At 41.5% G+C, this 26,630-nt stretch overlaps 1 protein-coding gene across 10 annotated transcripts in view; it reads left to right on the plus strand.

The window, feature by feature from the left end:
* MLLT10 (MLLT10 histone lysine methyltransferase DOT1L cofactor) overlaps nt 1-26,630 on the plus strand; it is a 225,128-nt gene that overhangs the window by 154,031 nt on the left and 44,467 nt on the right. For all 10 annotated transcript variants that reach the window (XM_073334208.1, XM_073334203.2, XM_073334205.2 and 7 more), the window contains one exon: nt 23,917-24,095. In XM_073334208.1, coding sequence (XP_073190309.1) covers nt 23,917-24,095 — 179 coding nt within the window. The remainder of the gene's footprint in view (nt 1-23,916; nt 24,096-26,630) is intronic.

Raw genomic sequence — 26,630 nt, forward strand, 5'->3', positions numbered from 1 at the left:
AAAATGATGAGGATGCTCTGGTCTTGAAGTAGGACAGCTCCAGAAACTTTTAGGCTTAGAAGAGGGTTCCCTGGATTCTCGTGTTAAAAAGAAATGTAAGTGAATAAGTGGAAAATGTTAGTTTAGCAATAGGCTTTCCTGCATGGTAACTCCTCCTGATAGTGGTTCCAAGTAAAACTCTTTTGCTACCCTTTCTCAATAAAAAAATAAAATAATCTTAAATCCTTACATTTACATAATTTGTTCTCAGATAAGAATGTCAAAAATAAAGATCAGTAAAGTGGCTGTTATCTGCAAGCCACTGCCTGACCTAAAGTACCCTTTGGATGATGACTACAAAAGTCATACTCTAGAATGGACCAAATAACACTGTAGGTGGTTCTGCTGTGGGAGAAGTAGTAAGTTTAGGGCTTGGCTTGTTTTGTGTATGGGTAATTCCCACTACAACAGAGAAGATAAAAAATAGAAATAAGAGGGTGTACTCAGAGGGAGGCATTAGTACATAGTCAGCTTCAGTTTTTGAAACTTACTGGATTTTCACGTTGACTGCTGTTACTCTAAAATAAGTAGTTGAAGTCAACAGGAGAGATGATGTCCCCTGACTAAACCTGATGTCAGGAAAAGGAATGAGCAGGGTTCCAAAAAGATCCATGGCAGATACAGTGAGGGTTGGACTGAGGAAAGGAAGGATTCAGCAGGGAGTGAAAGTAAAGTAAATGAGGCTTCAAAGGTAGAAGAGGATGTAACATAATGAGGGTGAGGGGTTGTTATTTTTTCACATACAGCTTATGTGACACACCTGCCATGGCACCATCTCACTCCCCTTTCCTGACTGTCATAAGTACCAATGTGCTGCGGCTTGTTTGCTCGCTGCAGGACGACACTAGATGGCTGGGAAAGGTGGTACTTTGCCTTCCAGAGCTAGGAAGAGGCTAGCGGCCAGCAGATGCAGTGACACCGGGAACCTAGATACAGCCCTTTCTCCCTGCAAGACTTCAGAAAAAAGGCTGATCCTCTCTTCTTTAACTCAGTAACCTCTTGGGTGGGTGGAAGTCAGTTCTTTCTCTCCCCTGTGAAGTGAGGAGGAGGTCTGGGGACAGCTCTTCATGCTGCCCTGAAATGGGAGGGGCTGTGGAGAATGCTATAGGATTAAACGTGACTGCCTGGGCATTTGTACAAGGAATATGCTAAGGCTTCTTGTCCTTATGGGGATGGAAGTGGGAGGACATTCATTTCATTGCCCCCACCATCTCTTTCATTAGCCTTGGATCTCTTGTGTTTAGGAAGAAGTGTGTCCCTAGAATTGTGTATGTGGTGGTGATATCTTTTGTTTTGCATAAGTAGGCGTGGCAGAATTTATTTATTTATTTATTTTTATAATTTTGACTGATTATATAGAGGTTTGTAAGCATTTTTTCTATTTTATCTATTTAAATTTTCATAGTTGCAAGAAATTACAGGAAGGTCAGAATTATTTAATGACAGCACACTTTGAGATTCAAAAAGTTAAAGCTTTATAACCATTAAAACGCAAACTGTTAGCATCACATGTCAAAGTATATTAAGAAAATATCAGTAAATCAAACTCTAATAAGTTTTCTTGTCAGTATTCTTGTCAGCAAGTTAAAGTAGTATGGGCTGGATGATTGCACTATAAGGTGGGTAGAAAGTTGGCTAGATTGTCGGGCTCAACAGGTAGTGATCAATGGCTCCATGTCTAGTTGGCAGCAGGTGTCAAGTGGAGTGCCCCAGGGGTCGGTCCTGGGGCCGGTTTTGTTCAATATCTTCATAAATGATCTGGAGGATGGTGTGGATTGCACTCTCAGCAAATTTGCGGATGATACTAAACTGGGAGGAGTGGTAGATACGCTGGAGGGCAGGGATAGGATACAGAGGGACCTAGACAAATTGGAGGATTGGGCCAAAAGAAATCTGATGAGGTTCAATAAGGATAAGTGCAGGGTCCTGCACTTAGGACGGAAGAACCCAATGCACCGCTACAGACTAGGGACCGAATGGCTAGGCAGCAGTTCTGCAGAAAAGGACCTAGGGGTGACAGTGGACGAGAAGCTGGATATGAGTCAGCAGTGTGCCCTTGTTGCCAAGAAGGCCAATGGCATTTTGGGATGTATAAGTAGGGGTATAGCGAGCAGATCGAGGGACATGATTGTCCCCCTCTATTCGACATTGGTGAGGCCTCATCTGGAGTACTGTGTCCAGTTTTGGGCCCCACACTACAAGAAGGATGTGGAGAAACTGGAGAGAGTCCAGCGAAGGGCAACAAAAATGATTAGGGGTCTGGAACACATGACTTATGAGGAGAGGCTGAGGGAACTGGGATTGTTTAGTCTGCGGAAGAGAAGAATGAGGTGGGATTTGATAGCTGCTTTCAACTACCTGAGAGGTGGTTCCAGAGTGGATGGTTCTAGACTATTCTCAGTGGTGGAAGAGTACAGGACAAGGAGTAATGGTCTCAAGTTGCAGTGGGGGAGGTTTAGGTTGGATATTAGGAAAAACTTTTTCACTAGGAGGGTGGTGAAACACTGGAATGCATTGCCTAGGGAGGTGGTGGAATCTCCTTCCTTAGAAGTTTTTAAGGTCAGGCTTGACAAAGCCCTGACTGGGATGATTTAATTGGGGATGGGTCCTGCTTTTGAGCAGGGGGTTGGACTAGATGACCTCCTGAGGTCCCTTCCAACCCTGATATTCTATGATTCTATAAGTTCTCAAGAAGCATTTTTCTTTCTTTCCCTATCTGTAAAATTTGATTATTAGAAATGGAAATATGTTTTTGTTGATTTACCCATAGGGTAAAATTGACATTTACCAATATTTACTGAATTTTTCTTTTAATCCTTCCAAATCTATGCATAAACTACAAAAAAAACTGAATCCTCCATTTCTGCTGATCCAGCAGGGGGATCTCCTATCTCAGGGGGTGGAGCTGGCTTCTTGTAGTAGGGAAAGAAAAGGGCAGTTAATGAAATACGCAGAATGGAGAGGACTTTAAAAACCCACCAGATTTGTTTTGGCAGAATTGAGGTAATTATATAAACAACACTTTAAAATATGTTGTAAAGGATTCTGTAAAAATATTTATTAACATAAATATTGAAGACTTCTTTTGTTGTAGATAGATTTCTTCAAAAGCCATAACTACTTCTCTCATACTTGGTCTCGCCACTCCTTCCTCCCCTTTCCCATTTCTTCCAGTTTACAAAATAAGAGAAAATTATTCAGGATTATTTTAGTATTATGTGAATCATAAAATAAGAAAGTAAACACAGCTTTGTCGATAGAAGAAGGACCTCAGTTAGAGCAGAAAGGTATTTGGAAGTTTTATCACTGTAAGATAAGGAGCAAGACTCTCATAAGGAGCCATCTAAGGGATCAACAAGGAAGATGATGGAGAAGAGTCATGGTAGCAAAAGCCTCATGAATTTCTGGAAGAGATAGGGTGATCAGCGCTTTGGGGCGGTTAGTATGAGACTTAAGGTATATCTGAAAGAGGACTACATTAACGTGTACTAGTTACCTTTTAGTTCATACCGGCAGCCTCCTCACCAGACAGATTGCACCACTTCAGTGTACACTGCAATTCACACCCGTGTAATCCACACGGTGGCACAGTGTAGACCAGCCCATTATTTGGAAATGAGTAGCAGAGCTGGTGCCACGATCCACCTTTATGTGTAGCTTGTTTCCTTTTAAAATGTTATTAAAAACTTGTAGATGAAAGCCCATGCTGTCGCACAGGTGTAATTTAAGTCATCTGTAAAAAAGCCAGAAATGTGAGCTCTTGTTTCTATGCACTGTGTTGCACAAACAGCAGCATTGCTGCACGTTCCCCAAAGTTTATTCTTGGAGCTGCCCCCTGGATGGAGGCATGGCCACCTCTTTGTAATTATTATTCCCACCTTCTCTGATCAACTGTCATATGCCAACCACCACGGAAGCTTTGGACTCCGCTATTCCTTCTGGTTCTCACAGTGTCATTGGTGATATTCTATACAGAGATACCATGCTTGTAACTGTTTATATCACTTCACGCTGACTCAATAGACATTTTAGGATCAGAGTGACACAGATAACGACAATCCTGGAAGATTTGTGGTGATGGCAAATAAGGAGTGTGTGCTGTGGTGTGGGGCTATGCATGTTTGGGATTATTGTGTATGCTGGTTGTGATATTATATGAGTGGTTGTGTTGATCCGTGTCTTTGGGGAATTGTGCTGGTGGTATTTGAACCAAGTAATCCACTATATATGCACTGCAGGGTCCTTGATGGTGAAAGTCTGCCACTGGTACAAAGTGGCTGCAACTTCCTGTCTGCTGGTTAGTCTGCAAGCAGCCAGCACAGCACAAAAAAGTGGATGCTATTGACCAAGCAAGAAAAATGGAGAATGCGTGTCAGTGAAATGATTCTGAACAGATGCTTCCTTCCTGAGGATTGGTATACAGCTGTATTATCGTGTAGTCTCACATGTCAAATCTGTCTGGGTTGCAACAGGCCAGTGACAGGGTAGTACGATTTGTACCATCCTGTCACAGTTAATAACATTTTATCTCCATGAATTTTAGTCAGCATTGCTTTGTAAGATAATTACAAGGTGACTTATGGAAATATACTTGTGAACACAGTTATAAGATCTCTGAAGTCTAATGAAGAAAAGGTTATTTAAAGTTCTCCATTCCGTTGTCCATAGGAACTTCCAGAATACTAGTATATCTCCAATTTCATTTACTTTCTGCGTAGTGCAACATTTTGATGTGTTGGGTTTTTTGTATGACTTCACCAGTGATAATTTCATGAACATCCTTGTTGGTTCACTGTTCACTGCTTTCTTCTGCAAGTTCAACATTTACTGTAGGTTCAGTCAGTTTTACATATGGATGTAATTTTGTTCAGATATCCAAACTTGGGTAATGCGCAAAATGCGTCAAGTTTTTTCATGTTTTTCTACAATACTTTGATTATCTTGTTATTGGTCATGCCAGTTACAAGAAATTTGTATCTTATCTTGTAAATGGGCTTTCCTGCCATCAATAGCTTAAAAATACGTAATTCAGAAGTAGTGTAAGCCTGATTTTTCCCAAGAATTCAGCATCCCAACAACACCCATTGAGAAAAATGAACTGTGGCAGCTGTCTTTGGCAGTTGTATATTGTGGAGTGAACACAGGAAGAATAAAGCAACATATAAACAGCCACATTTATAACATACGTACGGAAAAACATCAGATGGAGGCTAAGACAGCTAGGGAATTTACCTCCAGAAGTAGTGCAGGATTTGGCCACATCCTGAGCTTCCAAGATCACTCGGCCTGTGATCTAGCCAAAACAGAAGTCTAAGCTGAGGGGATGAGGCATTATAGTCTTATAATAGGGGACATGATGCAATCAGGGAACCAGAACTGATGTCAAGGGACAGATTTGACTAAGTTAGTCAAGCTAATCCCAGTTGAAGTTTTGAATTAACTTTTGTCAAAGGAACAACTTTAATAACATTTGCTACAGGTTTGTGAAATCACAATCAGGTATATTTTGAGGGAAAAACAAACTATCATTACAAAATATTTCACCCAATTGTATTTTAAACCCAGTCTTACAAATAAAAAATAATTAGCATTCTGTTAGAAGATACTTACTATACTAGAACATTTAGCGGTTAGCAAAGGCTGACAAAAGAAACACAAAAAAACAAACCCATTTTACAGTTTAGGCTATTGTAAGTGATCAGAGCAGCAGCACAAGATACATGTATTCAAATATATTCTTATTGTTCAGTGACACTCCGGTCTCAACGTGTATTCTTATGTGTGTCTGTTAAACATGATCTTAACATGAAGACCTTTTTATCCTAACTCAAAAGCCTTCTCATAGTTGATGAATACATACATGATGGTAAGTTATAGTAGAATCTTCTCCAGAGGTTCATTTATCACAAAAGGGTAGTCCTTTGTGGAAAATCCTGATTAAAGTTCTGCATATTCTATTGATTGAATGAAATGCAGGGCTGCAGTGAGTCAGTTGTTCAGTACCTTTGTGAAAACTGTGTAGATTGCCTGCAGGAGGATGATAGGTCAGTAGTTCCTCAGGTTTTGCGCGCGCGCGTGTGTGTGTGTATAAGTAAATGATAATAGCATTATTCCAGTTCTGAGACTTTTCTTTTATATTATTTTTGTGAATCATGTTTCTAGTTCTCTGCGCTCCATTCATAGTGATGTAATGGTGATGGCCACTTACCTTCCCAACTATTTGTACTACTATTCTAACATGTGGAGACATCCTTGCTGTATCCATTATTGATTATTCCTTATTAGGGTCCAGTGTTGCACCTGTTGCATTCATTTGTAACAGTCCTGTCTACTTGCCTTTCAGGTATTAAGATACTAATTGCTGTCTCCCTGCAGTGTTTGTTATGTTCATCCTCTCCTCCTAGTTCTACCATTCACTCATAGTGGAAAATGGAATATCTTATGCAATACCTTTTATTAAGTAAAAGTTGGTTTCTCATATTTTTTGAGAGTTTGTTTCAATCTCCAGCAGGACAGAACTGCTCTATTTGTTTGTAGAATATAGACTGTCTTTACAAGTTACTAGAAAGACTTAGGAGTGTTTATTTACTGATTTTAAGACCTGAGGCTGATTGGTTTTGGGAGCTTGGTTTTGAAGGTGATCAGGTTTGTCAGCCAGCTTCTTGGCTCAGTAAGTAGTTTCAGGTGACCATCTTCCAACTATAAGTCTCTGTTAATAAAATTTGGAAAGGATTCTCCAGTGGTGTCAGCCAAATAGAATGAATTTTCTTATAATATGCATTTACACAAGAAGAGCTGAAACTGCATCTGCAAGTGTAGCAAACTGTGTCATCCTGAAGAGCAATAAATAGGAAGGACTTAAATGTTTGTTTACATGTAAAGTTTTTCAGATTTTAAATCAATACTAAAGCAGGAGATATACGGGTTTCACAGTGCCTTTGCATTTCCACAAATGACAATTTTTAGGATAGCCATCTCCAATAATCTTTAAAATGTCAATTTCAGTATAACATTTAAGTATATATTTCATAGTCTCTGCACAGTGAGAAGTGTTTATGAATTTTCAGGCTGCATTGCTTAGTAAAATAGGTGTAGCTTTTTTCCTTTTGATATAGGGTTTCCGTATTGCTGTCCCAGGTATAGAGTGCTCTAATCCAGTTTTGAGATGAAGGAAAGAAAGTTTAACATTTTTCTGAACAAAAATAAAACGCAAGTGTAGCTGACAAAGTATGCTGAATTTCTGGACTTAGTGAGTTTCTGAAATTTATAAGCAGAGCCTTTTCACTCATGTACATTGAAGGAATAGAGCATCATCACATGGAATGCAGAGTGTAAGATGATGAACACCATTTGTTATTTGATTCCATTTTGCTCTCTTGATTGTAGCTCTGACTACATGTTCCTAACTCTAGAACAGATATGGAAAGGATACAGAAGAAAATGGTTGCTTATATTGTTTGCTTCCTTGTTAAGCAAGCAGTCATGACACTTTGACAATGTTAATACATTTGGAGCTTATTGTGGGGCAGCTTAATGTTACTTAAATATTAATGCTTTAGTTTCAGACAGCCTGTGGACCTTTGTTAGATTGGTATGTTCCTTCAAATCTTAACCTTAAGGGAAGGGGGCAAGCCCCCACGCCCTAACGCTGCTATGCCCCTGCCTCAACCGGGCTTCACAATCATTAGTGAATATAGTATTAAATTGTTTAAAATTATTGAAAACCTATACTGTATATGTATATAACATCTTTTGTCTGGTGAAAATTTTTTTCCTGGAACCTAACACCCCCTCCTGCCATTTACATTAATTCTTATGGGGAAATTGGATTTGCTTAACATCGTTTCGCTTAAAGTAGCATTTTTCAGGAACATAATTACAAAGTTAAGCAAGGAGTTACTGTACAACGGCAAGATCAGACATCCTGATCCGCAGACGCTTCGCCTCAGACCATGGTATTGGGATGGGGATCTTCTCTAGAACGGGCATGTTAATCAGAAGTGCAAGATATTCTCTCAAGCAGCAGGAAGAGGAGCTGGCTTACCTACCGAGCCCAGTGGAACCACTGCGTCTTCTGAGCCCAACAGAAAGGGCTCTCCCCAGAAGAGGTGGAGATTCCCATTCTTTTGGACTACCTTCTGTCCTTGAAGGCATTGGGTCTCGCCCTCAACTTTCTCAAGGTCCATGTAGTGGCGATTAGCACCTTCCACCCCCCTATGGAAGGACACTCCATATTTACAAACGCGTTGACAGCTAAGGTTTAGAAGGTTCTCACCCATACAACCTATTACCCCCCAGTGGGACCTTAACCTAGTTCTGTCAGCACTAATGAAACAGCCACTTGAGCCACTAGCTTCCTGTTCTATGTCCTTCCTTTCCATGAAAGTTGCCTTCCTTGTCACTAGCACTTCAACAAGAAGGGTAGGTGAACTTGGGGCCACGATGGCGGACCATCCTTTTATCACTTTCCGTAAGGATAAAATCTCCCTGCGCTTACATTCCAAGTTTCTGCCAGAGGTCATATCCCAGTTTCATCTCAACCAACCCATCCATTTACCTTCTTTCTTTCCAAAGCCTCAGAAGAGGAATGATGATTTCACTCCTTCGACATCCACCAGGCCTTGGCCTTCTACCTTCAGAGGACAAGACCAATCAGGAAATCTCCTAAATCGTTTATCGCAATAGCCAAGAGAGTTAAGAGGTAGGCAGGTTTCACACAGAGAATTTCCAAGTGGATTTTGCGGTGCATCACACTATGATATCAGTTTCAGGACTTCCTCCACCCACTGGGGTGAGGACCCATGCCATGAGAGCCCAGGATTCAACCAGGGCCACCCTCCATGATGTGCTGCTTTGGGACATATGTAGAGTGGCCATGTGGAGTTCGGTACAGATCTTTGCCATGCATTATGCCTTGGTGCGTATCCATCTGCGATGGATGCCTCATTCAGTGCAACTGTCCTCTGCTCAACTGTTCCATCCTCATCCTCACACCCTCGTTCGACTTAGGTAATGCTTGTTAATCACCCTCAGTGGAATACAATTGGGGACCGTCACTTAAAGAGGAGGAGGATACTTACCTGTCACTGGAGGTTCTTCAAGATGTGTGGCCCTTGCTGTATTCCATTTCCCGCCCTCCTTTCCCTCTATTATGGATCTCTTGGATTCACGGTGGAGAAGAAATTGGAGATGCAGTCGGTCCACCCTACTCTTTATCACCTCAGACAAAACCATGAGGCAAGCCAAGGACACATGTGTGGACCAATGGACACTACTCCCTGACAAATCTCTGGCTCGGACGCATGGTGTGCATGTGTAAACCCTCAGTGGAATACAGTAGGGACCACACATCTCAAAGAACCTCCGTTTACAGGTAAGTAATGTCATCTTTTAGCCTGGACACAGGAAGACAAATTTGGAGGTAGATTTGAGAATCACTAGCTGAAGCCATGCAAGTGGGTAAGGTCACCAAAGATAAGAGATGGAGCAAGAAAACAAGGGAGCCAAAACAGAACCGTGTAGAAAGGAAAATGTAAAGGAGGAGGAGAAGCTAGAAGAAGATTGAGTCATGAAAACTAAGGGAGGGAGTACAAGATTTCAAGAACACTACAGTTGATGGTAGCAAAGGCAGCTAAGAGGGTTGAAGGGAGTGATGATGGGAGCACTAATGCCAGAATTTAGCTAGGATGAGGTTACAGGCCCATATTTGTGAGTTATTGTCTCCTGCCCATTCCTAAGTTTAATTCTTTGACGTGTTACATTGGGATGCATTTGTTTACATAGACTGCATTAATTTCTCTCTCTCTCTCTCCCTCTCCCTCCTTTTGCTTAGTCTTAAAAGTAATAAAAGAGAGAGAGACCAAAGAGAACCAAACTAAACTAAAACCAAAGAGAACTCTCCCCCTCCCCACAAGAACAACATGTGAGTAGTTTTGCTTCCAACATAGTAATTAAGTAGGATAGTCTGAATTTAAAGAGACTTTGAGATAGTGTATGAATTTCCTGAGATGCACACTTTGACAGGTCTGTATCTTACCTTACCTACCTTGGACTTGACTTTGAAGGCTAAGTTCTATGTGGACCTGCCACTAGAGGGGGACGGAGAGACACACTTTGCCAGTGTGTTTTACAGCTGTTTGCTAGACACCAAAGGAGTGTTGAGGCTTAAGACTCCTAGGTTTGTTTCCACATTCTGTAGGGGAGTGTGCTATAGTGGTTACAGCCTTTCCCTGCCCACTTCTGTTCCTGTCCCCCACTGTTTAGCTCCTGTCCCTGTCCACCCCTTCCCTCAACTCTATCTTCCTCGGTTTCTGTTCATCCTTTACCTTCCACTGCCCTGTGACTACTGTCAGTCCTGCCTCACTCGTATCCTCTCCCATCCCAGCTCATATTCCGGTCTGATCTCCCACCTGCAAGGATCTTATCTCCCTCTGCCCTTCGTCTCTGCATCTCTTCTGCACCCCAACCCCAGTTCCTCACCCCTCTGCATTCAAGTAAAGCTTGTTCTTCCACCTCTTAATGTGTCTGGGTGCCAACAAGGGGAGTATTGAGAGTACAGAATAGTCTCCTTGTTCTCAGTTCCGGCAACACAGTGTACCCCAGTGGCTGGGAGGAGCAATTACAGAGCAAGTCATCAGCTCCTGCTGCCCTGCCCTGACAGAAGTCCACACTGAATCTTCAGGGAATTTTCTGCCAAATTATAAAGAGCCCCTACTGACCAAGTGTGAACTGAGATTCTTCAGAGGCTTATAACTTTGCCAAATTTGGGTGGGATTTCACCAGGAGGGCAAAAGGTAAATTCCTGACACCAGCGTGTGTTCCCCCTGCCAAATTTCAAATCACTGCACCAATGTATGAAGGCGCTAGAACACTCAACAAAACGATTGTAAGAATCTTTTTAACATGGGCAAAATATAAGTATTTTCCCCTAACTTCATTCTCAGAAATGGCTGAATTGTTTTAATTGAATATTAAATAAAAATCAGTCAGAGGCAGCCATCAGCATCAGAAATGTCTACTTGAATGGTATACGTTTGGCAAAATTATAGGCAACTAAAAATAGTTGCTTAAAGTAGAAAGTGTCAGGCAACGTGAACTATGGGGGTTGCAAACTGCACTGCCTATCATTTAAAAGCATCTGTCTTAGGTTCTAGCCACTCATCTCAAAATGTAAATATACAGTCAGTAAACAGTAAGGACAACATTTACTCCGTACCCCAAACCAAAAATAACCAGCCACAGTAAAATTCCCAACAATGCTCTTCTACATGTCACCCCTGTCATTTTCCTTCTCCTCCCAAATCCTGGCTATACAGCTGGGCCCTGCAACGTGTCCTGAAAATCACCAAGTTCAGATCATTTGGCACCAAGACAAAAGGGAGAAAGTAGCTTCCAAAGTTAAGGGCCCCTTAGGGCCTGTAGGGATCATCCTGCCAATGACTCCCTCTCTTATCCTAAGCGGGATCCAATGCTTCCACTGATCACCACTGTGGCAGTATGGTACTGAAGTAGACGGGGTCTCAGTTTGATAGGTCTGAAGCCATTTAAGACTTTATAGGTCAAAAGCAACACCTTTAATTCTGCCTGGAAACCAATGGGCACCCTGGGATATAGGTATCATGCTCTCACTGCATTATGTTTCTTTAATGAGGGAGGTCCTACATTCTGTATCAACTTTATGTATCAGGTTGTCTTAAGGTTTAGGCCTGTGTAGAGCATGTTCCATTAACCTAATCTCAAAGGATCATAGTGACAAAGTCTTCATCTAAAAGAAAGTCACAATCTCCTTGCTAGGCCGAGATGGAAAAATCAAAAATTTGTTAACTGATGATGTACTTTCTAGGAGTGATCTTTTCCCCCACTCCAAAATGTTTTGAGATGCAATTCTCTTCTCATAAATAGCAGAGGCAGACTTGATCATGGGGCTCTGGGCCCCTCAGTTTTTTCTCCAGAAGTGTATTTCAAAGCTATATAGAAACACTAAATTCTTATTATTAGAATAAACATAAACTTCTTAACAGATACACCTTATTTCACAAAACTATTGTAACTACGTATATGGACCTTGGTCGTCATCAGAAATGACTGAAAGATTTATTTTGGGTGAGTGAGGCAAGCAGGGGCAGGGTCCTTCTTAGAAAGAAGATCAACAGGTAGTGCAGATTTCATACAGGATCATACTGGTTGTTCCAGTCAGAGACATTTTTGACACAGCAAGCAGTACACAAAAATGAGTAGGGAGCAGTGCTCCCTCTAATTTTTTCCATCCATGTGCAGAATGAATTTTGTTATGTGCACTATATCGAGGTAATGTGCTGATATGCACCACCAGTAGAAACCAAAAACCTAGATATAATATATATTTTTAAAAAGTTACCATAGGGATAATTATTCCAGCCAGGACACGTTAGACATTTTAGAACTCGCTTCTCAAATAATTAAATTTAAGCATAAGAGAAATAAAAATTATGAAATGTATTGACCTGTCAAAAAACTAAAATAACACACTTTGAAAGAAGTATGAAGAAGTAACAATACAAGTATGTGTTGGGAGGTGAGTATAAAAGACAGTGTGGGTCTGTGTGTGACAGAGACGTGTGTTGCCCCTTTAAGTATTCTGCCCCACTTTAAGTATGTTGCCCTTTTAAGTAGATCAGCGCGTTCAGACACAGCAGCAGTTGCCAGCAAGCTCCCTCCCTCCTGAGCCCTGTTTTGTCCCCCAGACCCCCGCTCTGTGGAGATGGGATACAAGGGTGTTGGGAGGAGGACACCCTGACATCAGCACCCCCGGACCCCTCCCCCCGGCTCTGCACAGCAAGCAAGAGGCTCCCGGGAACAGCTCCAAGGCAAAGAGGGCAGGAGCAGCAAGGCAGTGTGGGGAGGGACACCTGAAGTGCTCATGGCACTTGATAGTCTGCTGGGCCGCCGCCCACCTGTGCAGCTTAGAGGGAACTTAGGTAGGAAGGGAGAGTTAAGAAAGACAGAAGTACCAGAGTTCTCTCCTCCTTAAATAGTATATTTATGATATTTTTAGAAATCTCTGCTTTTTACAACTTCTTGACTAATGGTGTTTCTGCAGCATAATGAAGGTCAAACTTGTAGTTCTTTATAGAAGTGTTGGTGGAAGACCATATTGTTAGCTTTACAGACTTACTGTGTGGTAGCTGCTATCCTTTCTGTCTGTGATGCTGTCATGGAATGTACTAAATGGGCCTTCTGGAAATGGTTCATAAACAGCTGTAGACGCATCAAAGCTGCAGAGTTTGAGCAAATGGGAGCTGTGCTATTTAGGTGCTTCTGGAAATCCACCCTTAGATGTCTTAATTTGGATTTAGAAGCCTAATTTTTAGGCTCCGATTTATTGGCCGAATTTTATTAAACAACTCATTGTTTAGAAGGGTTTTTTCAGTTACTGCACTAGTATATGTCTGCCTGCAATGACTCACTAAGGACCTGATCCTGTACTATGGAAGACAGTGGGAGCTTTGTCATGAACTTCAGTGGATGTAGGATCAAGTCCAAAATACCGTTCTTGGATGTAGCAGAAAGAAGTGGCTGAATGCACTGTAACAGATACTCTCTAACACTGTAGGTCAGTTCCAGTTTTCTCACTTCATTGGCAATATATCCATCCTGAACAACTCCTTGCGACCTTCTGGCCAGTTAAGATCAGCAAAGACTTGAGATATAAATTCGGCAGTTCTTGTACAATGGGCCTTATAGAAAAGCAAAAACCGCAAGTAGTACCAGAAGAAAGACTAATTGTACTTCTAGTCACTGTATGTGTACACTGACAGCCATTTGTTTAAGAATCATTATGAATGGAATCAGATTCTGTTGATGCTTACCTACCAAAGGGTTTTTCTGGATAGCTGGGAGAAAGTATAGATCTTCCCCTCTTAACCCTGTTCCCTCGGGATAGGTCAGAATTGTTGTAATGTTGTTTCTATTTGTCAAATTGTGTGGGACTTGATCTATAATTTTATGGAGATTATCATCCAACTGGAGTACCTTCCTCTCTCAAACTGGTTTTTCTTGTGGAAGATGTTCTTGTAGATTCTTTATTAAGCTGACCCTTTTCCATGGGCTGTCTATAATGTTTGGTATACTCATGTTCTCTGAACCGCTTAGCAAGCATCTGGTACAGTATTTGAATTTATACTATTATATTAAGGAATGTCCATCTATACAACTGTCTTGAAGACAATAAGGTTTTTGTTGCATCTTGAGACCATATGGACCTGCCTTTATCTATTGACACCTCTTCAGTGTTCTCCCAACCCCTATATCTCCTGTTGTGCATGGAGATTTGTAAGTCTCCATGATCTCTCTTTGGCTTATATGAAACCGTCTTGTACAATTTTTGTTGCTATAAGATTGGAGAATCCTGGTTTTGTGGAGACTCATTTCAAGTCTTTTAGTATGAATCTAACAAACATAATTTTTTTGGAAAAGGGATAGATAATTACTTATAATTGTGCTTTTCTGAAGATACTATTTGCCTAGATTTCTGATTTCTAACTCACCTCCCCTCAGGCTTTTGCAGAGAGGGTGACATTTTCTGTGTCTAAATTTTTCTAATTTTTTATCATATGCATATTCTTTGGGCATATCTGTTAAGTTTAAAATGTAGAGAGTTCTTTGCTTCCAGCTCATCAAGGAACTGAAGCAGAAAGTTGTTTGTTGGTCTCAGATGGAGAATGAGGCTGGTTTGCCTGTGAAAAAGGCCCCAAACTGTTGAAAACAAGGGTAGTTCTGGCTTGTTATAAGGTCACAAGTAAGTAATTATCCCTTGCTTATCTTGCAGTATTACTAGTGTTAGTGTTTTAATTAAATGCATATATTTTTGAATAGATTATAATTTGGTTATATATCACCTCTAGGCAGGCAAAATTCAGATAAGACAGAAATAGGTTAAATGAAAAACTGTAACTTTTCCCCAAAATGCACCTGGAATTGAAATTCTGACTTCCTTGCTCACAGGCTGAGGCAAAAAAAATTTATTACGTGTTCATAGACAGCTAAACTAAAACTTCAAATTGGTTTTCAGACAAGAAAATAAGGTGGTCCCAATTTTCAGGCTGCAGTCTTATTGTCTCAAGTAAATTTAAAATGAAATACTGTTGCTGGTGAGATGGTCTTACAGGCAAATTTCTGCATTCTGTCTTATGCTTCGACTGTTGTTACCAGGGTTTCATTTTGATTCTCTTGACTCCATGATCATATACATTTTGTCCATGCTGCAATAGAAAATAAATGTCACTGCCACCACCTGTCTGAGACTGAGTCAAAACTGAGCCTATAACATCAGTTAAAATTCTCATATTTAAATATCATATGTAGTATTCCTCTCGTTTGAAATCAAAATAACACAAGTACAATCTTCCACTAGAGTTGCGTACTGTTGCTGTTGAGTGCCTACTCTCTCTGTCCACAAATAACTTCTGTTCTTTAAGTTCATTATGGGAAAACCCATCTTCTGATCCTGTAGTGCTAAAGGACAAAAGCACATATCTGACAGACTTGTGGTGGCCTATGGTGAAAAGTTTTGTTACTCATATATGAAACCGATCACTTTTTATGCAGTCAATGGTCCTTAATTGTAATTTTAGAGGAAACCATTGTTAAAAGGCACTCTCATTTTCCTCTTCAATCCATGTACATTGTAGTAGACCACATGCTTTTTAAACAATAGGTCTCTGTGTGAAGTCCAAGCATTGAAACCATGTGTGTGGTAGTTGCTGTTTGTTCTCAGAAAACCAAAAATATTTTCCCCATTTAAATTTGCCATCCTTAAGAGGCAGGGTTGTCTTTCATTGTTGGAGTTCCACCAAAGACCTCTTGCAAAACCGCAAATGAGAAATTTCTCAAGATAGAAAGAGAGACATCAGGTACAATATGATTACGTCCATCCATCTACGATTTCTGTCCACAGACTTGCCTGTCGTGATCTCCTCAAGAATACTCCCAACTTGGACTACCTCAAGCCCTGAAAAAGTTTCTTCAAAGTTGTCAGGGTTTCCCCCAACTCTGAACTCTGGGGTACGGATGTGGGGACCCCCTGAGCTTATATTCTACCAGCTTAGGTTAAAACTTCCCCAAGGCACAAATTCCTTTCCTTGTCCTTGGACTGTATTGCTTCCACCACCAAGTGATTTACACAAAAATTCAGGGAAGGGTCACTTGGAATCCCTATCCCTCCAAAATAACCCCCCAAGCCCTTCACCCCCTTTCCTGGGGAGGCTTGAGAATAATATACCAATCAATTGCTTTAGCAATGTGAGCACAGACCAGACCCTTTGTCTTTAAGACACTGAAATCAATCAAAAAAAAAAAGAACGAGGAGTACTTGTAGAACCCTAGAGACTAACAAATTTGTTTGGGCATACGCTTTCATGGGCTAAAACCCACTTCATCAGATGCATAGAGTGGAAAATACTGTAGGAAGATATATATACAGAGAACATGAAAAGATGGGGGTTGCCATACGAACTCTGAGACAAATCAATTAAGGTGGCTGCTATTAGCAGGAGAAAAAAAACTTTTGTAGTGATAATCAGGATGGCCCATTTCAATCAGTTGACAAGAAGGTATGAGAAGCAGTATTGCCAGAAGAGTACCCAGAAGTCACCTACTGCAGGACAGGCCCAACAAAGAAAATAACAGAAAGCCACTAACCGTCATCTTCAGCCCCCAGCTAAAATCTCTCCAGCTCGTCATCAAGGATCCACAACATATCCTGAAGGACGATTCCTCACTCTTACAGACCTTGGGAGACAGGCCAGTCCTCACTTACAGACAGCCCCGCAACCTGAAGCAAATACTCACCAGCAACCACACACCACATAGCAAAAACACTAATCCAGGAACCTTTCCTTGCAACAAACCCCATTGCCAACTCTGTCCACATATCTATTCAAGGGACACCATCATAGGACCTAATCATATCAGCCACACCATGAGGGGCTTGTTCACCTGCACATTTACCAATGTGATATATGCCATCATGTGCCATGTACATTGGCCAAACCGGACAGTCTCTACGCAAAAAAAAAAAAAAATAGACACAAATCAGACATCAAGAATTAGAACATTCAAAAACCAGTCGTAGAACACATCAGCCTCCCTGGACACTCAATTACAGACCTAAAAGTGGCAATTCTTCAACAAAAAAACTTCAAAAACAGACTCCACCGAGAAACTGCAGAACTGGAATTAATTTACAAACTGGATACCATCAAATTAGGCTTGAATAAAGACTGGAGTGGATGGATCATTACACAAACTAAAAACAATTTCCCCATGCTAATTTTCCCCCCTACTGTTACTCACACCTTTTTGTCAACTGTTTGAAATGGACCATCCTGATGATCACTACAAAAGTTTTTTTTTCTCCTGCTGATAATAGCTCACTTTAATTGATTTGTCTCATTACAGTTGGTATGGCAACCCCCATCTTTTCATGTTCTCTGTGTGTGTGTGTATATATATATCTTCCTACTGTATTTTCCACTACATGCCTCTGATGAAGTGGGTTTTAGCCCACAAAAGCTTATGCCCAAATAAATTAGTTAGTCTCTAAGGTGCCACAAGTACTCCTCATTCTTTTTGCTGATACAGACTAACACGGCTACCACTCTGAAACCTGAAATCAATCGGGTTCTTAAAAGAAGAACTTTATTTATAAAGAAAAAAACGAAAGAATCACACCTGCAAAATCAGGACGGAAGGTAACTTTACAGATTTAAACAAAAAAAAAAGATTTAAAACGCAGAGGATTCCTCTCTGGTCTCAGCTTCATAATTACACAAACAGGAATAAAACTACCTCTGTAGCAAAGGAAAATTCACAAGCCAAAACAAAAGATAACCTAACAAATTTCCTTGCCCTACTTACAATTTCTGTGGTTTTAGATGGATTATTCCAGGTATATTTTCAGGAGATGTTGTACCTACCTGGCTTCTCCCTCTGTCCAGAGAGGGAACAAAAAAATCTTTCCCCCCTGCTCCCCGATTTGAAAGTATCTTCTTTGGTCCTTCTAGGTTGTTTGAACTGCTTAACCCCTTACAGGTAAAGCAATCCAGTACAACTGCCAAGGAGAGATTTTATGCTACTGCATACTAAAGGTTGCTACCCTTCTCCCTATGTTTATGACAAAAGTGTTCCATACTGACTAGCAATCAAGCATATATTGTAGATACCTCCCAAATAGCTTACTGTTGCCTTAGTCATCAGCAAGAGTTTGGTGTTTTTCCTCTTTTTGGACTGAAATAGAAAAAATTAAAATGTCTTTCAAAATACACTCACGCTTCTGAAGATAGGACTAGTTTTTTGTTGAGATCCTGAATTGCAAGCTCAAGTTTACTGTAATGCGCAACAGTAACATAAAAAGGGTGTATGTTGTCTAAACTTGGCCTATATACCACTTGAACAACCTTTATTCGCTGCTGCACTTTCTAAATTTAGGCTAGTCAGTTCTAATTTGAACTCATCTGTTTTAAAACAACCACTTTTAAATCTCTTCTTACTTTGTGTATGTTACCATTAGCTGGCCCAAATTTGAGGTCTACTTCTGTATGTCAGCAAAGGGAGTACAAAAATTGTCATGCACAAATCTGCTGTATACCTTACTCTTTCTCTGCTACAGACTTGTCAGTAGATCCATGCAATGTGCACAGCAATAAATCTTGCTTTCTTTATGTATTGCTGATAAATTTTTTGCAGTTGTCTCTATGAAGACTTGTACTCCGATGATATAGTTGATCCATGAATAAGATCATTTTTAGTCTTGTTCTAAATTTTGAAGGCATTATTTTTGGACTATTTCAAAATCTGAAACCATGTTTAGTGACTGTGTAAGTGATGTTAAACAAGGTGTCAAACATTTATGTCTCCTCATGCTCTATTTTAAAGAGTAACAAGTAATAACTTCTTGTGGGCAAATTTTCACATCTTCTACTTCCATGCATTTTATGTCCGTATAAAGAAGTTATGTACATCTGAGAATCAACATAAAAGCTCTTATAACCCACTTACAAGAGGACTGCCTTTATCAGAAAGCTACTCATGTTTTCTGGAAATTATACAGAGCATTTAATATTTCTGTCACATAATCCATGGATGGATTGGAGGATTGGGCCAAAAGAAATCTGATGAGGTTCAATAAGGATAAGTGCAGGGTCCTGCACTTAGGACGGAAGAACCCAATGCACAGCTACAGACTAGGGACCGAATGGCTAGGCAGCAGTTCTGCGGAAAAGGACCTAGGGGTGACAGTGGATGAGAAGCTGGATATGAGTCAGCAGTGTGCCCTTGTTGCCAAGAAGGCCAATGGCATTTTGGGATGTATAAGTAGGGGCATAGCGAGCAGATCGAGGGACGTGATCGTTCCCCTCTATTCGACATTGGTGAGGCCTCATCTGGAGTACTGTGTCCAGTTTTGGGCCCCACACTTCAAGAAGGATGTGGATAAATTGGAGAGAGTCCAGCAAAGGGCAACAAAAATGATTAGGGGACTGGAACACATGAGTTATGAGGAGAGGCTGAGGGAGCTGGGCTTGTTTAGCCTGCAGAAGAGAAGAATGAGGGGGGATTTGATAGCTGCTTTCAACTACCTGAAAGGGGGTTCCAAAGAGGATGGCTCTAGACTGTTCTCAATGGTAGCAGATGACAGACCGAGGAGTAATGGTCTCAAGTTGCAGTGGGGGAGGTTTAGGTTGGATATTAGGAAAAACTTTTTCACTAAGAGGGTGGTGAAACACTGGAATGCGTTACCTAGGGAGGTGGTAGAATCTCCTTCCTTAGAGGTTTTTAAGGTCAGGCTTGACAAAGCCCTGGCTGGGATGATTTAACTGGGAATTGGTCCTGCTTTGAGCAGGGGGTTGGACTAGATGACCTTCTGGGGTCCCTTCCAACCCTGATATTCTATGATTCTATGAACTACAGGCTGAGCAAGTGCAGAATGGTGGTAGAATGTGCATTTGGACGTTTAAAGGCGCGCTGGCGCAGTTTACTGACTCGCTTAGACCTCAGCGAAACCAATATTCCCACTGTTATTACTGCTTGCTGTGTGCTCCACAATATCTGTGAGAGTGAGGGGGAGACGTTTATGGCAGGGTGGGAGGTTGAGACAAATCGCCTGGCTGCTGGTTACACGCAGCCAGACACCAGGGCAGTTAGAAGAGCACAGGAGGGCGCGGTATGCATCAGAGAAGCTTTGAAAACCAGTTTCATGACTGGCCAGGCTACAGTGTGAAAGTTCTCTTTGTTTCTCTTTGATGAAACCTCCCGCCCCTTGGTTCACTCTACTTCCCTGCAAGCTAACCACCCTCCCCTCCTCCCTTTAATCATTGCTTGCAGAGGCAATAAAGTCATTGTTGCTTCACATTCATGCATTCTTTATTCATTCATCACACAAATAGGGGGATGACTACCAAGGTAGCCCAGGAGAGGTGGTGGAGGAGGGAAGGAAAATGCCACACAGCACTTTAAAAGTTTACAACTTTAAAATTTATTGAATGCCAGCCTTCTTTTTTTTGGGCAATCCTCTGTGGCGGAGTGGCTGGTTGGCCGGTGGCCCCCCCACCGCATTCTTGGGCGTCTGGGTGTGGAGGCTATGGAACTTGGGGAGGAGGGCGGTTGGTTACACAGGGGCTGTAGTGGCAGTCTGTGCTCCAGCTGCCTTTGCTGCAGCTCAGCCATACACTGGAGCATACTGGTTTGGTCCTCCAGCAGCCTCAGCATTGAATCCTGCCTCCTCTCATCACGCTGCCGCCACATTTGAGTTTCAGCCCTCTTTTCAGCCCACCACTTACTCTCTTCAGCCCGCCACCTCTCCTCCTGGTCATTTTGTGCTTTCCTGCACTCTGACATTATTTGCCTCCATGCATTCGTCTGTGCTCTGTCAGCGTGGGAGGACAGCATGAGCTCAGAGAACATTTCATCACAAGTGCGTTTTTTTTCTTTCTAATCTTCACTAGCCTCTGGGAAGGAGAAGATCCTGTGATCATTGAAACACATGCAGCTGGTGGAGAAAAAAAAAGGGACAGCGATATTTAAAAAGACACATTTTATAAAACAGTGGCTACAGTCTTTCAGGGTAAACCTTGCTGTTAACATTACATACATAGCACATGTGCTTTCGTTACAAGGTCACATTTTGCCTCCCCCTACCGCGTGGCTACCCCCTCAACCCTCCCCGTGGCTAACAGTGGGGAACATTTCTGTTCAGCCACAGGTAAACAGCCCAGCAAGAACGGGCTCCTCTGAGTGTCCCCTGAAGAAAAGCACCCTATTTCAACCAAGTGACCATGAATGATATCTCACTCTCCTGAGGATAACACAGAGAGATAAAGAACGGATGTTGTTTGAACGCCAGCAAACATACACTGCAATGCTTTGTTGTACAATGATTCCCGAGTACGTGTTACTGGCCTGGAGTGGTAAAGTGTCCTACCATGGAGGACGGAATAAGGCTGCCCTCCCCAGAAACCTTTTGCAAAGGCTTTGGGAGTACATCCAGGAGAGCCGCGAATGCCAGGGCAAAGTAATCCTTTCACATGCTTGCTTTTAAACCATGTATAGTATTTTAAAAGGTACGCTCACCGGAGGTCCCTTCTCCGCCTGCCGGGTCCAGGAAGCAGCCTTGGGTGGGTTCAGGGGGTACTGGCTCCAGGTCCAGGGTGAGAAACAGTTCCTGGCTTCGGGAAAAATGGTTTCTCCGCTTGCTTGCTGTGAGCTATCTACAACCTCATCATCATCATCTTCTTCGTCCCCAAAACCTGCTTCCGTGTTGCCTCTATCTCCATTGAAGGAGTCAAACAACACGACTGGGGTAGTGGTGGCTGAACCCCCTAAAATGGCATGCAGCTCATCATAGAAGCAGCATGTTTGGGGCTCTGACCCGGAGCGGCCTTTTGCCTCTCTGGTTTTCTGGTAGGCTTGCCTCAGCTCCTTAAGTTTCATGTGGCACTGCTTCGGGTCCCTGTTATGGCCTCTGTCCTTCATGCCCTGGGAGATTTTGAGAAAGGTTTTGGCATTTCGAAAACTGGAACGGAGTTCTGGTAGCACAGATTCCTCTCCCCATACAGCGATCAGATCCCGTACCTCCCGTTCAGTCTATGCTGGAGCTCTTTTGCGATTCTGGGACTCCATCATGGTCACCTCTGCTGATGAGCTCTGCATGGTCACCTGCAGCTTGCCACGCTGGCCAAACAGGAAATGAGATTCAAAAGTTCGCGGTTCTTTTCCTGTCTACCTGGCCAGTGCATCTGAGTTGAGAGTGCTGTCCAGAGCGGTCACAATGGAGCACTCTGGGATAGCTCCCGGAGGCCAATACCGTCGAATTGTGTCCACAGTACCCCAAATTCGAGCCGGCAAGGCCGATTTAAGCGCTAATCCACTTGTCAGGGGTGGAGTAAGGAAATCGATTTTAAGAGCCCTTTAAGTCGAAATAAAGGGCTTCATCGTGTGGACGGGTGCAGGTTTACATCGATTTAACGCTGCTAAATTCGACCTAAAGTCCTAGTGTAGACCAGGGCTAACAGTATTAGAATGTGGTTCTTTTAAGGGTGCAGCAAAGTACTGAGAGAGGCCATCTTCTTCCTAAAACCAAAATGATTTTGCAGAAACAGCAAGTAGTCAAACTGTAGTATATTTTATTACAAAGCCTATTCTGGATGAATTGGCAAATTAAACTATATCTAGTGTTTCTGAAAAAAATAACTAAAGTTTTTCACTCCATGAGCATTATACTATCTGATAATACCTTTTATCTTGGAACATTTATTCTCCATCTTAAAATCAAACTAAACTAGGAGTTGCAGCAACCTACTACTAATTTTGCAAGGTTCTTAACAGTTGCTAAAAAGCCTACTGTGGAATGGCTGAAAAATTTAAGCTGTTTCTTGTCTTTCTGGCAATGATAGGAATGTTTTTGAACTACCTGGCTGTAGCAGAAAATTTCAGACCCAACTCCTCTCCTCCCAATAACCAAAGACTTCTTATGGGAACATTAACATTCACAGAGATGCCAACTCTCATGATTTAATCACGAGTCTTCCAACGTTTGATGTCTTTTCTTGAAGTTTCTGTGGCATTTGGGTTTTTGAGTTAATGGAATAGCACCACTTGTCCCATCAAATAGTTCTAGACTATTCTCAGTGGTAGAAGATGAGAGGACAAGGAGTAATGGTCTCAAGTTGCAGTGGGGGAGGTTTAGGTTGGATATTAGGAAAAACTATTTCACTAGGAGGGTGGTGAAACACTGGAATGCGTTACCTAGGGAGGTGGTAGAATCTCCTTCCTTAGAAGTTTTTAAGGTCAGGCTTGACAAAGCGCTGGCTGGGATGATTTAATTGGGTATTCGTCCTGCTTTGAGCAGGGGGTTGGACTAGATGACCTCCTGAGGTCCCTTCCAACCCTGATATTCTATGATTCTATGATTTTCAGTTGCACAAGACAATGCGCAATTCTTTACCCATTTCAACTTGGACTATAGCTCACTAGAGTAGTAAACAGATTACAGGATCACTTGAAAGCAAGCATTTTAGCAACAAATTGTGGTAGCGCTAATAGTTAGATGCGTTCGATATGGTGTATAAAAGCTATGTTATGATCTGTCACACACATTTTAGAAGAATTAATTACTAAATCAGAACACATGTTTCTTAGACATTTGACATATTCTGGAGTTTAGAATATTTCTATCTCTGTGTTTGAAATCCTAATACAGTAATTTTCTGTAATGTGCATTAAATAATCTTGACTTCAGCTTTTTTTAGTTAACTTGCTAGATTAATTTTCTGTAGTAAATATGCATGTCTACTAATGAATACAAGAGAGAAATTTTATATAAAACTTTTGTTGTTTTTTTTCCAGGTATTTATAGCAGCAATGATGTAGCAGTATCATTTCCTAATGCGGTATCTGGCTCAGGATCTAACACTCCCATTTCCAGTTCTCATTTACCTCAGCAGGCTTCTGGTCACTTGCAGCAAGTGGGAGCTTTGTCACCTTCAGCTACATCTTCTGTAACTACTGTTGTTGCAACAACTCAGGTAAATCATCACAGGCATTTGGATGGGTAAAAATATTATTCCGAATTGTTTTTCAGTTTAAAAGAATTAAAGATTTCCCAGCTTGGAAAATTTCAGTCCAAATTGTTCTAGTTGGAGAATTTAAAAGCAACTGGAAAAGGGTCATGCAATGGGAAGCATCTGACAACCTTAATAATAGGCATTTTTACCAGCCCTGCCTATAACATTTGGCCCTCTAAGAGGTCAATTTCCCAGAGCTGAAAGCTGTTATGAGCAAAAGAGATTGTGTGGAAATACTTAATCTGAATGATGAGTAGTTGTTGTTTAAAAATATTTTACTAGCTGCCCAAAATGTCACAATTCTGCAATCAGAAAAGAAGCTTATGCTAGTTGAAAACTGTCCCTGTTGAGAAGGGAAGGGAGTGAAAGCAGCAATAATAATATAAAATAAAATAACCCAATATATTTTCCAAATGGGGAAAAGGAGGGTAGTTCATAGCAATGACTATAAATCAGAAGTTACACAATGCAGACAATTGATAAGGTAAACATAGAAATGAAAAGTATTATGGCCATTAGTGTTAGACAATAAACAATTTTATTTTTGCATACCCATCTTCGTGCAGTGCTTTGAGACCCACTGGCGAATATCCACTGTGTAAATACAAAGCGCTGCTGCTGTTGTTTTTAAATGGAACCCTAGGGTGATAGCTTTTGGTTCCTTGTTTAAGCACTAACCTACACTCCCCTTCAAATCCAAACACAGAATCTCAAAATCCCTTTATTCAGCATTATCAGGCAGATAAACTGATGCACGAGCTTGAATGTCTGGTTTTTCAGTTTTCTTTTAAAAAAAAAAAAAAATCAAAAACACACCACCAGCGCTCGCACACACAACGTGGAAATTCAATGCAAAAAGTTGAATTAGAAGAGCATAAAGTTTGCAAAGTGAAATGCTAACAAGTTAGGAAATGCCAAAATTAATTATTTTTACTCCTTAGGAGTATTTAATTACATAATCATACTACTTTTTTTCCCCCCACAAACCCATGCTTTATTCAGTACACAGCTTGGATAATGAATCAGGCAGTGTTAGGTAGTAAATGAAGCTGTTTTTCTGTAGCATCCTTGCCTCAGACACTGGGGATGTTGGAAAATGCGTAGCGAATGAGTTAGGGGGCTGCACAAAGAAAGAGCGGTCTTGTAAATTCGGTAAACCACTCAGAACTTGAAGAACTGTGTTCTATGTCTGGTTTTGCCACAGATTTCTTATGTGGTACTGGGCAAGTCATTTAGACCAAAATTTTCAGAAGTAGCCAGTAATTGTATGCTCCTCAATGTTTGTGTCTCTAACTCCAGATGTCCAGGACTTTACAATAGTACTGAGCACTCTCCATTCTAGTTGAAATCAGTTGGAGCAGTGGGACCATACCACCTCTGCGAAAAAATCAGAGTTGGGTATTCAGAAATTAAGATGCCCAAAGGGGACATTTTGCCCTTAACCTTTACACCTCAGTTCCCAATCTGTAAAACAAGGATAATACCACTGTACTTCACAGAAGTGTTGTGAAAATAGATTAATTAATGCTTGTGAGGAACACAGATACTATGGCAATGACGGCCTTATGGAAAAGTAGGAAGTAATAAAAGCTAGAACCGGTAGGAAAAAGGAATTCCCTTTCCAAAAAAAAAAAAATAAAATCCTCCCAAACCAGGACAAAACATCAAAGATGGAAATGTTTAGCTTCCTAGTTGTCTGTCTAGAATGCTCTTGTCAGTTTTACTTTCTGTCAAATTGATAAGAGCCCAGCCCAGCTGTCCAAAGAGCTAGAAGACCCAGTCACTCAGCCTTCCCCAAACTCTGTCAGCCTTTCCCCAGCCTTAGGGCTACAGGTTCAGAGAGCCTGAGCACTCAGACTCTGGCCCTAGAGCTGGGAGGGAGGCTGAAAGGTTTCTGCTTTTCCAACCCTGGAGCTGGAGAGGAGGCTGAGAGCCAGGACGCTCAGTCCCAGCAGCCCTCCTGGAAAACTTGTGTCAATTTCACTTTTGGCAGAAGAGTGGGAAATTTCCTGCGGAAAATTTAAGTTTTGCAAAAAGGGCATTTTTTGTTGGAAAATCAATCAGATTAAAAGTTTCCAACAAACTCTAACAAAAACTATTTAATCAGTGCAGGGTTTAGAGGTTGTGCAGTAAATAAGGCATGGGACAACCCAATGAATATTAATAGGGCCCTACCAAATTCATGATCCATTTTGGTCAATTTCATGGCCAGAGGATTTTAAAATTGGTCAATTTCAAGATTTCAGATATTTAAATCTAAAATTTCACAGTGCTGTAACTGTGGGGGGTCCTGACCAAAATGGGATTGAGGGGGGGTTTGTAAAGTTGTTGTAGGGGGATTCCCAAGATTTCCATCCTCACTTCTGTGCTGTTTTCAGAAGAGCTGGGCTCTGAAGGCAGTACCCTCTCAGCAGGTTCCCGGAGGTGGAGGTGGGTAGGATCTGCGCCATGCTGTTGGGAGCACCATCGGCCAAGGGCTCCTAGCTTGTAGTCCAT

The sequence above is a fragment of the Lepidochelys kempii genome, chromosome 2, assembly GCF_965140285.1.
Source record: "Lepidochelys kempii isolate rLepKem1 chromosome 2, rLepKem1.hap1, whole genome shotgun sequence".
In the NCBI taxonomy this organism is placed as follows: Eukaryota; Metazoa; Chordata; order Testudines; family Cheloniidae; genus Lepidochelys; species Lepidochelys kempii.